The sequence below is a fragment of the Fundulus heteroclitus genome, unplaced genomic scaffold (assembly GCF_011125445.2).
Source record: "Fundulus heteroclitus isolate FHET01 unplaced genomic scaffold, MU-UCD_Fhet_4.1 scaffold_392, whole genome shotgun sequence".
NCBI lineage: Eukaryota > Metazoa > Chordata > Actinopteri > Cyprinodontiformes > Fundulidae > Fundulus > Fundulus heteroclitus.
The window spans coordinates 86,562-98,870 of record NW_023396806.1 but is presented as its reverse complement, the minus strand read 5'-3'; the positions used below and the strand labels follow the sequence as shown (position 1 = coordinate 98,870).

Sequence of the window (12,309 nt, the reverse complement as noted above, 5' to 3'; positions counted from 1 at the left end):
GTTGAACCAAATCAAATTCTTAAAAACCCACAGGTTTTACCATTAGGGGCCTACCTCTGAAGGTGCGTTCACACTGAACATGAAGAAGGTAAATAGAGTAAGTGACTCATATGTTATCTCGGTGTAAAGGGGTCGGTGATGGGAATGATGCATTTTTAATGGTGCATGTGGCACGACTTGGCGTGGCAGATGTGTCACTAGTGCAAAGCGGAATTTTGCTCGATTTCAACTATCTGAACATTGGTAAAATTAAGGTGCGCCACGGTGAGTTGAACAGACAAGAGAAACCGGCAAACGTATGGATGCTCCTATTTGATGATCCGGTGAAGCAAGCTGGGTGAAATTTTGCTGCATTGTCTGTGCAAACTGTTTACTAGAGAGAGTTGAAAAGTCAAGCAACTAACAGCAGGCGAACAACGCAAAAAATTCACCTTGTTCACGTTCAGTGTGAACGCATTTTTGCAGGTAAACGAGAATGATAAACTATTCATTTCTTCAAACATATTAACGCTGGAAGTTACACGCCTTACCATGTTAGCAATGTATGTCAAACTGATTGGTTTTAAATTTTTCTTTTGTAATATATCAGTAAAATAGTCTGCAACTTCAGTAAAAAACTTTTATACTTATGGCAGATTAACTGTTTTTAATGCCTACCAGACAAGTCTTTCACTTTTATTCTCTTGAGCACTTTAGATCAATCCCTTCTTTATGCCTGGATAAAAAGGCTCTTGGAGGAAGTTTCTGTTTTCTTTATTGTTCTTTTTGCTTTGACACAAAGAGTTGCGAATCTTCTCCCATGACTCCACCTGAGAGCGTAGTAATGAAACTCTGGCTCTGAGGAACTTTGAGACTTTAGTCTCATTGCCTTTGGCCAGACTCATGCTGTCTTTGGTGATAAAGAAGATATCCATGCCAATAAAGAAGGCATTAAGTGCAATGAAACCAGCTCTAGCCCCCTTGGTGAGAGCCAGAGGCCCTTTAACTGCTGCCTGACCAATCTCAGGAACATCTAAGGCCTTGCCTGCTCCTGCAGCCTTTAAAGCACAAGCAGCATCAGCGATGGCATCAGCACCCTTTGCTATTGTACCTACTTTATTAACAGCCTTCCCAACTCCCACCACCACATCTATCTTCTTTGGCTTCAGAATGTCTGTTGTTTGTTTCATCACCTCACTGAGACATTCTTGGATCTTTTGGAATTCCTCCATGAAGCTTTGAAAGGCTTCATTTGCCTTTTTCTGATTAGTATGATTAACTCCAATCTCTGTTAAGGTGGTTACCAAACTGTTGACTCCGCTTGTTACCCCCATCGTCACACCCGCAATTGTCAGCCCTAAAGACACTCCTGCAGTAACTGGACTCAACGCCAAGCCAACAATGGAAAGTACACCTCCCACTGCTCCCACTGAGCTGCCTGTCACACTGGAGATCTTTGCTCCTTTGTTCATACTGTCTAACTTAACAGCACACTCCTCCAGCTCGTCAAGGAACTGTAGCATTTTGGACAGCTGACCATCAACGCTATTGATGAAATAATCTGGGGAGACTTTCTGGAACAGGAACTCCATCCAAAAGTGCTCATCCATCCTGTGGAAGACATTTTACTTTGTTATGAAGTAAAACAAAAGAGTAAGAATGTCAGGCAAGATAGTCTGTAATTAGTATGTATAACATTCAGTATTCAGTATTCAGTATAACAAATATGAAAGATCCTAAAGATCTACGATTTGATCCTAATATGATCACTTCCTGGAGACCTATTGGGCACTGAAGACCCTGCAAGGGGCCAAAGCTGGAAAACAAGGACCCCCTTCTCATAATCAGTCTGAAACCCCTCCACTCCATTTAAGTGGCAACATCTGTAGAGGAACGTTTCTTCTTAAACCCCCATTTGGTCATAGCAGATAGCCGCTCACACTATATAAATAAACCAACGTGGACTGAAAGTGATCTTGTGTACTTCTTTTAAAAGCAGCCGATTTTACTTACACTTGTTATGACTGAAAATAACACTGAAAAATCTGAATGTATTAAAATATAACAAACTTACCTGATCTTGTCAAGTTGCTTAATGTGATTTATCATCTTGTGCATGTCACTTTCAATCAGACCAGGATTTACAGCAATGTCCTCTGACATACCCAAGCAAATGTTGAAGTTAAAGCTGTAAAAGGCAAAGTTATATTTTAAGTTTCCTTAATTAAAAACAAAAACACAGTTCATCTTCAATGTTTAATTATACAAATATAAATGTACCTTTTGCCATGAGACTGACATATGGTGTCGGTGGTATCTATGTAGCTTTTCAGTTGGTATGTAAGCACCTCCACATTGTAAAGTTTAGGCTGAAAGAAGGACTTTGCGTCTCGTTTGAACTCCAGGAGGAGAGGGCAGATCTGTCGTGCAGCGATGATCACAGCTTGAACATCATCAAATCTGATCGTCTCAGGCAGGCGTAAAACAAAGTTCTCAGTAAACACATGCAGTGAAGTCACTGCCAGCTTCTCCACTGCATCCACGAAGGTGTTGAGTTCCTCCAGACCTTCCAGTGTGTATTTCAACACTTCATCCAGCTCCTTTTCTAGTTCTGCAAGTTTGCTCTCTACATTCATCTGGAAGCTGCTCTTCACGTGGTTACGAAACTTTGCCCATTTTCCCTCTGACTTTGTGAAAGTGGGGTCAATTTCATCAGCCCTTTCTTTGATTTCCATCATGTTTTCATTCTCTGTCTGTCGTCTCTTCTTCCATTCAGAGAACTGGTCATAAAAAACTTTTACTGTTTTCATGTAGGTCAGCGTATGGGTGACGTACTGACACAGGACCTGCTGTAGCTTTTCCCTGTAGGACAGAAAATTGTCACTGTATTATTGCATGCAAAAATAAATAAGCAAACAAAGGTAGGCAGTTCTGACCACCCCACACCACAATAAATAGTATTTTGATCAGAATACTTGCATGATTAGCTTGTTTTTATTAGGAACAGAAGGGAAATGTATTGTATTATTGCCATCTACTGGACCTTGCATAGTTTTGCATAGCCAAGTGCAAAACTGCTGTTTTGTGAGTTTAATTCAAAGTTTATTTTGAAAGGTCAGATAATACAATATATATTAGAAATTTTACTAAGAATGGCAGATTCACCCTTTTAGACACAGCTGTAACAAAAACCAGCCAAACTTCAGATCAGCTCAAGAACAGCGTAGAGAGCTTAATGGAATGAGTTTCTATGGTCAAGTAGCTGCAGCCAAGTCATACGTCACCAAGTGCAAAGCAAAGTGTCGGATGCAGATGGTGTATAAAGCACGCCACAATTGGACTCAAGAGCCAAGGAGACACATTCTCTGAAGTGAAGAATCACACTTCTCCATCTGGAAATCTGATGGATTAGTCTGGGTTTGTGGTTCCCTGGAGAACGGTATCTGGTGTCTGACTGTTTAGTGCCAAGTGTAAAGTTTGGTGGAGAGGGGATCATGGTGTGGGGTTGTTTTTCAGGAGCTGGGCTTGGCCCCTTAGTTTCAGTGAAATAAACTCTGAATGCTTCAGCAGACCAAGACATTTTGAACAACTCCATCCTGCCAACTTTGTGGGAACAAGTTGGAGTTGGACCCTTCATCTTCCACCACACCACAGCACAAAGCAAGGTCCATAAAGACATGGATGGCAGAGTCTGGTGTGGATGACCTTCACTGGCCTGCAGAGTCCTGATCTCAACCAGATAGAAAACCTTTGGGATAATTTAGAGCAGAGAGCCAGGCCTTCTCATCCAACATCAGTGTCTGACCTCACAAATACACTTCTGGAAGAACGGTCAAAAATTCCTATAAACACTCCTAAACCTTGTGGACAGCCTTCCCAGAATAGTTGAAGCTCTTCTAGCTGTAAAGGGTGGACCGACATCATATTGAACCCCTATGGATCAGGAAGGGGATGTCACTTCAGCTCATATGGGAGTCAAGGCAGTGGAACTAATACCTTTGGAAATATAGTGTACCTTTGGTATATAAAGAAATTGTCTCATTATTCTTTTTAGCATAGTTAATAGCTTGCAGAAAGGGAAATGTAATTAATGATAGATCAAAGACAAGATGAAAAATCTATTGAAAATAGATTACAGGACAGGGGGAGTTGTGGCCTGGTGGTTAGAGCAGAACGTTTGCATTCTGGGAAGTTGAATCCCACAGACTGCTGCTCTGACCCCCAGCCACAGAAAGCTCCCTGGGGTTCTTCTGCTGCCAGGCACACTGCTGTTAACTGAGGCATTAATGTCCTTTACACGTTTAGATGCAAATGAGAACATAGACCTTGGACCTAATCCTTGTGTGCAATGTGGTCTGTTATTTTTTTTATCACCATCATGCCGGAACTAAAAGTAATAAAGGTATTTCGTGCTTGTATAGGACAAGACGGGGTAATGGTGCTGCAGTCATGGATCAATATTGAACAATGTTATACATACTGGTAAAGACCATAAAAGATAATTATCAGTAAACTTCACTGCATTAACATCTTCACCACAGTCACCTTTTATATTTGTAGCAGAATGTAAAGACGTAATTTACATTTTCTGGGCAGCATTTTGGATTTAGATGGAAGTATTACAGTTTGCTACTTAGACAACCCAAGAAAAGGATTAAAACATTTTCCTACCCTGAAATAACAAAGGTGTCTAGGAATATGAATGTTTTTGTAGGTTAATGACTTAGGAATAAAATAAATAATCACACAATGAATACTTTTTTTGCTGCCATTAACACACTGATTCCTATGATGGCATACATGACTAAAAGCCTTTTAATCATCCTAAAGGTACAGTGAGCTCCATTAACTCCAATTAAACTGTAATCTAGAACAAACTATAAACTAGAACAAACTGTCAGCAAGATATAGGATTTATGAAGTTAACGGACATGTAATAGTTATTTTTCTTTATTTGGTAATGTTAAAAATACCAATAAAGGGAAGATACATAATTTTCAACCTGAAGATCACTAAGAGAACAGATATTCCTCTAGCTATAAAAAAATAGCTAAATATTGTGTATTTGTAGAGAGAACAACTGATCTGAGAAAGACTTGAAATAAAATGTATGTATAAGTTCACAAAAATTTCATTTAAAGGATTCCAAGTGAACAGACATTATTCCATGTACCTTCTTATGGTGTCCTGGATGTCAATACATTTAGTAAATTAAAGTATTTATTTTATTTACCTTTCTCCAGGCATTTTGTCGGTTTCTCACTGCAAACAGTCTTGTTTCTTGCTTTTCGAAGTTAATGGTTGAGGATCTTCCTATAAGTCAACTAAGGTGCTTAGTTTCGGTTTCTGCATATTTATTTTACTGTAGGCCACATCTAAAAAAAGAAAAAACCCTCGGCGCAGCACGTAGTAGACATGGTTTAAAGTCACTCTCAGGTCATTTCCTGTTTCTCAGAAACCAGATTCTAAAAGGTGGATGTTCTGGACTTGAGGTTAATTACACCTGACAGCCTTAATAAGAGTAACAATCAAAAGTAATTTAAAAAAGGAGTGATATCTGTTGTACTGTAAACAAAATGTATGAAAATAAAACGTTCTAGAAAGTGTAAATTCTTATAAATTGCAGTTTTAGATTATCACACATTGTCAGGTTTGGTGCAGGACTGAGGTGCAGACAACAGCTCTGGAGTTTCAGGTTGAGCTTAATGGTGGTTTATTAAAGAAACAGGATCATAGGATGACAGGAACAAGGAGCAGCAACAGGGAAGTGATCATAACACGGTAGAATCCAGAATGAAGACCGCGGATTAAACTTAAAGTGGAAGAGATGGAAGAAAACAACAGATGGATAATTAGCTGAACCGAGGAATACAACCCAGGTGAAGGGTAATGAGACGGCAGGAAATTGTACCTAGCAGAAGATAATGAACGGACCAAATTTGGAGAAGAATCTAATTAAACTAAGAAAAGATATAACAGGACTAAATAAATAAAGGACAATAAGTTAACTAAATCTAACTGTGCGCTAGTAAAATAAATAAACTGAACTAAAGAAAGGCAAGCATAAAACAAGGATATAACCGAACTACTACAGTGAGAAGATAACCTAACAGAAACCGGATCTAACAGATACAAGAATCTAATAAACTTAAACCCTTAACATATAACTCAACAGGTAACACAAATGAGAATCTAGAGACAAGCAGAATAAGGGAATTACAGACCAAAGGCATCCCCAGGGAGCTGACATAACTAATCACATTCCTGCAGATCCTGACACACAAATAATAAAATACAGAGATAATCTTCGTTCATAGCAGAAAAGCCTGTCCAGACCAACCAATAACTAATGAAATGTCTCTTTCTTTTTTGGTTTAATTTCACCAATTTAAAACCACCCTGATTTGTATCAGACCCGTGTAATATAGTGTATTTTTTCTGTTTCATATATTTATATATATGAAACAGGATCAGTCTGGCAAAAGATTTAAAAAAGCAACACATCTGGTTCTGATCCAAAGAAATTGAGATCATCTATAGGTTGCTACAAACAACCCTGTGAGCCAATATCCTCAAATGGAGAAAAACATGGCACAGAGGAGAACTTTCCAGAACTGTCCAGCCAAATAAAAACTGCACATTGAAGACTCATCCAGGAGGTCACAAAAGAACCCAGAACAGCATTTTAAGTCCACCAGCTCTCACTTGCCTTGGACCAATCAAAAATCATAGCTGTTTTTATTGTCATTCAACTGTATATTCACAATGTACATTTGAGCAAAATTTTGTTTAGTTTCATTTTATTGTTTATACCTTCAATCAAATGCTTTACTTGAGATAAATTTAAATCTAAAAGTAAACTTTCTGAAAGTTTGTTACTGCTTTGAATCTTAACACGTTAGCTATGCTGCCTCCTTTGGTGTCATGTCTCTTGCAGGGCTTGGATTGCTTGCTGACTTACTGTTTGCGGTAAGGCGTATTGCGTCACTTCCTGTTTCCGGTTGCTGCAGTGATGACTGTGGTTTAATCTCTTTGCTGCGATATGTATCTGTTTCTAACATATAAGCACATTTAAAACACATTCTCTCACTTCAGCTTTGGGAACTCCTCATAATTCACTATGACATTATTTTTGTGCCTTTGCCTTGAGCTCGCAGGAACCAATTCAAGCATGCAGTGACACAGGTATTCAGCATTTAAACATCACATGTGCATGCTCAACTGTGATAAACTCTTCTCAACCCACTGTTCACACGCTCCACCTGCTCCTTCCATGCTCAACACCAGCCGTGCGCTCGCTCGGCTGTTTCTACGCTCACTCGGCTGTTTCTACGCTCACTCGTTTCCGTCTCTGCGCTCGCAACTTCAAAACGGTCGACTCCATCAGCCAATCACAGACAGTTTTTTTTTCATCCAATCAGAGCATTGCTTGCAAATGCTGCTTTCGATGGATTACATCAAAATGCTGCAGCTTTTGGCAGAAATTACTAAACAAAATGATGAGATTGAAGAAAAAAAGAAGAAAAAAAGAAAAATAAACAAACTGCAGACTGCAGCGTGTCATCCGGTCTGCAGAGAAGGTGATTGGCTGCAATCTTCCATCTCTCCAGGACCTGTACGCCTCCAGGACACTGAGGCGTGCCGGAAGATTGTGGCTGATCCCTTCACCCCAGTCACCAGACCCGGCGGCATGGGCGGGCATTGGGGGGCCGTGCCCGCCCTGTGAGCCAGCCGTGCCCGCCCTGGACTGGAAGCTGTCTTTTTCTTTTTTTTTTCACCTCGGAGTGGCCATCGTCCTGTTAGTACTATCTTTGATGTGTCAATCATACAATTTAACCAATTAAATCAACGACTGAATGCAACATGCTAGCCAATCACAGCTGCAGTGGGGCGGGACACCGAGTCATAGCATTTAGTCGCCGCCGCAGTTCAGCTACGGTCGGTGTCGGTAGAGCGGGATGGAAATTTGGTGTTATTGCCAAACAATTACAAGAAGTGACAACGAAGAAAGGAGAGCGATCTGGAAGCAGCGCTATTAATTTCTGTTTGGAACGTCACCACTGAAGTCTAAACTGTAGTAAACATTCACGCTAGGAGGGTTAGCTAGAAAGCTAGGAGCAGAACCAAGCAGGAAAACTGAAGAGACTTGAGTTACTTGCAGGCAGAAGGGAACTCTGCTTTGTTCTGATCCTTGTTCTCTTAGCTGCTGTAATTACAGAACCTGTTCTAGTCAGAATTGTTACTTCAGTCAGTGTTCATTCTGACACGAGCATTCATGTTTATCAGCTTGTAGCTTATACTGGACTTTTGAGTCAAGACACAGCTTTACAGGTTGCTGTATCTCACTGATAGTTTCCAGTAACCCAAACCAGCATAAGTAGAACTCAACCCCTCTTGGGCGTTTACATTGACCAAACACTTGATTAACCATTATTCTTGTTTTATTATAACAATCAATATTATTCATTATAAATACTATTCATTGATGAGGTCAGATCGACAGATTCGACTTCCATCCATCCATCCATCCATTTTCCAAACCGCTTATTCCCTCATGGGGTCGCGGGTGCCTATTTCCAGCGTTCACTGGGCGAGAGGCGGGGTACACCCTGGACAAGTCGCCAGTCTGTCGCAGGGCAACACAGAGAGACAAACAGGACAAACAACCATTCTCACACACACTCAAACCTAAGGACAATTTGAAGAAGCCAATTAACCTAACAGTCATGTTTTTGGACTGTGGGAGGAAGCCGGAGTACCCGGAGAGAACCCACGCATGCACAGGGAGAACATGCAAACTCCATGCAGAAAGACCCAGGGGTGTACTCGAACCCAGGACCTTCTTGCTGCAAGGCAACAGCGCTACCCACTGCACCACTGTGCAGATTCGACTTATTTAGAAAATAAAATTGACCAGTATGAGTTGAAGGAGATGGCATTTTATTAAAATTGTTTTGGTTTCCTGTCTGACCTTGACGACTTTTTTGATATATTTTGTTTTGATAATTCTTTCTAAAAGCCCGTTTGTAATCGGTTGCAAACGACTTGCGTTTTCATCATTTTGATGCCATTTGCTGTAAAAATCAAATGTGTTAATGACTTAAACCTAAACATAAAACACTGTTGTTTAAATAATGAAAACTGTTGATCAAGGTCCTGTCGGACCTTGACAACTTTTTTGATATATTTTGTTAGTAATTCTTTCTAAAAGCCCAACAAATGTTGTGAAAAGCTTCCCAAATTTTTTACAACCTGTCCATTAACTATTTTTGTTCCAGCTCAATGTGTTCAAAAGCCTAATTGGTTGGAAACCTGCCTAATTTGGCAACACTAACTACAATATTGCTATTTTTTTGTTCGTTACAGTAGTTACAGAGCCACTGTTCAGCCTGAAGCATATGCATATATATATATATATATATATATATATATATATATATATATATATATATATATATATATATATATATATATATATATATATACATATCTGTGTGTGTGTGTGTGTATATATGTGTGTATGTATGTAAGTACATCTATATATATATATATATTTTTTTTTTTTTTTGCAGCCGGGTCTGCCAGTCACAGATTATTTCAGTCACTTCCCTTTGGCAGGAGACTGCGGTCCATCAGGACCAGAACCTCACGCCACAAGAACAGTTTCTTCCCATCTGCTACCGGTCTGATGAACAAGGCCAAGAGCCGCCTGTGACACTGGACACTGTCTCTCTCCCCCGTTCAGGACTTACAAGCCTCTGCGTTATATTAAGCACAGTTTACTGAGTGTATATTGCTTCTGTATATATATCGATTTTATTCAATTTTATTTTATTTTATTGTATTCTTATTTTTGTCTGCACCATAGACACCAAGTCAAATTCCTTGTATATGCAAACCTACTTGGCGATTAAACTTGATTCTGATTCTGATTTTAGGCAAAAATATTTAGACTAAAATATTTCCTTGAACTTCTTTGAAGGACAATGTTAGGAAATTGGGGAAAAAATGGCGCTTTACACACCATGAAGAAACCTACCTATTCTAGAAAAACAGTCTACTTTTGTATAAAAAGACCCTTTGCAGAGTTAGAGCAGCATGTTTTTTATTATTAATTGAGAACAAAAATAATCCTAGATTTTTCTTCAGTACAGTTGCCAAATTTACCCAGAGTCACAGCTCCATTGATCCATCCATTCCCTTAGCAGTAATGACTTTATGGGATTCTTCATAAATAAAATGTATTCTATTAAAAATAAAATAATTGGCATCCTCCCAAACATGGTTACCTCGTCTTCAGTAAGTGAGGCAGTGCTGGAGGAATCTTTAGAACCTGAGCAGTGTTTAAACTGTTTAGAAGCAGTAGAGCTTTCTGAGCTAACTAAAATTTTAACTTCATCTAAACCTTCTACCTGTATGTTAGACCCAATCCCAACCAAGTTGTTGAAGGAGGTATTCCCTTTGATCAGTGGCACTATTTTAGACATGATTGATCTATCATTATTAAATGGATATGTACCACAGGCTTTTAAAGTAGCTGTTATTAAACCTTTACTTAAGAAACCATCTCTTGATCAAGATGAGTTAGTGAACTACAGACCTATATCTAATCTTCTTTTCTTATCTAAAATTCTTGAGAAAGTAGTTGCTAATCAACTTTGTGAACATTTACAAAGTAATGACCTACTTGAGGAGTTTCAGTCAGGCTTTAGAGCTCATCATAGCACTGAAACAGCTCTGGTGAAGGTCACTAATGATATTCTCATGGCCTCAGATAATGGACTTGTGTCATCAAGGACGTGACGTCATCCCCCCAATATATTGTTTTATTTTTTTTACATTTATTTTTTATTAAACAAAGCAAACATTGCAAAAGGTACAGAATAACTGTAAAACTGTAATAACGAAGATTAGAACACAATAGTAACTGATTACAGTAGTGACCGCGCGTTCGGCTTACGACCGGGGGCAATCCAGATTTTTGATTGCCTCAGAAGCATATTTGTCCTTTTTGAGGTACTAGGCCTGGGAGCGGATTTTTTTTGTCAACTTTCTGGGCTGCCTGCAGCACATTGTCCAATACCCTATTTGCACCGATCTTGTTTTACCAGGGATTCGATGTAATTAATACTCTGCGCTGCAGCTGCATGACAGAAGCAGAGTTGTCAACTCCACGTCTGGGCTTTCTTTTTTTCTAAAGTCGCTGGTAAATTTCATGTGTTGCGTTTTTTTAACTTGATTTTTGAACGTGCAGTCGCATATTTGGGCTGTTTCTCAAATAGCACCCCTTATCCTGGCAGGACAGGATAATCCTGTACAACAAGAGTCCTCGCGCTGTTGCTTTTTCCTGACAGCGCGAGTCGGTCAATATCTGTCTCCATACAGCGCCGTAATTATTACAAATCACATGTGGTGCCTAGGTAAAACTAATACTGTGCGAATAGCAACAATTCCAAAAAAAGTAAAAAACAAAGCAACTGGACTTGTTTTCCGTAGTTGAAGACGTTTCGCTTCCTCTCCAGGAAGTCTTCTCAATTCAAAAGGTGAGAAAGCTTCCTGGAGAGGAAGTGAAACGTCTTCAACTATGGAAAACAAGTCCAGTTGCTTTGTTTTTTACTTTTTTTGGAATGACCATGACCTGGATGACTGAGAATCTTTAGCAGCAAATAGCAACAATGTGTCCAACAATGTGTTGAATAAACAGAAATACTGTGAAGCAATACTTTTTGACTTTTCATTAATTTTTTCTTATTCAGCTGCACAAATATCACATTTAAACCAATCAAAGTTGATGGGAGTATACCAGAGTCCTATGTACATTGTAGTGATCTATTGATATGCCGCATAGTGTCCTCCTTTCTGGTGTTATGGAAATGGTCACCCTAGATTACAGTTTAGATTAAGAATGATAAGGAACTTTAAAGGGATTGGAACAAGTGACTAAAATAAATGGAATATTTGTCATTTTCAACCTAACCATTCTTTGATGTCTCTCCATAATGTACTTGAGATAGGACAAGTAAAAAGGGTGTTCAGGGGAATCAGCAGGACAATCACAGAAGGCAAATCTAGTGATAATGAAGAAGATGGAGGGAAAAATATAAGTATTGAAGTGGGCAAATAAACGAACCAATAAGCGTTTATGCGAACAACACGCCCACACTGTCGGACCTCCCTCAGGGGCGTGTGTGGGCGTTCCTACTGGGGGTGTTTGCTGCTGGCTGGGCCTGCAGTTATACCCTACTTGTTTGTTTATGTTATGGTGATTGTACTGATTGTACTGTAACAACAATTTCCCTCTGGGATTATTAAAATATTTGTGATTCTGAT

The 12,309-nt window shown here is 39.3% G+C and overlaps 1 protein-coding gene across 1 annotated transcript; it reads right to left on the bottom strand.

Annotated features, from left to right (window-relative positions):
* Positions 1–245: 245 nt before the first annotated feature.
* LOC118560161 lies at positions 246–5,293 on the bottom strand. Its single transcript, XM_036130919.1, has 4 exons — positions 5,213–5,293; positions 2,260–2,841; positions 2,054–2,167; positions 246–1,590 (listed from the first exon to the last, which is right to left on the bottom strand). The coding sequence occupies exons 1-4, from the start codon at positions 5,224–5,226 to the stop codon at positions 693–695; spliced, it is 1,608 nt and encodes a 535-aa protein (XP_035986812.1). The 5' UTR covers positions 5,227–5,293; the 3' UTR covers positions 246–692.
* Between the last annotated feature and the right edge of the window lie 7,016 nt (positions 5,294–12,309).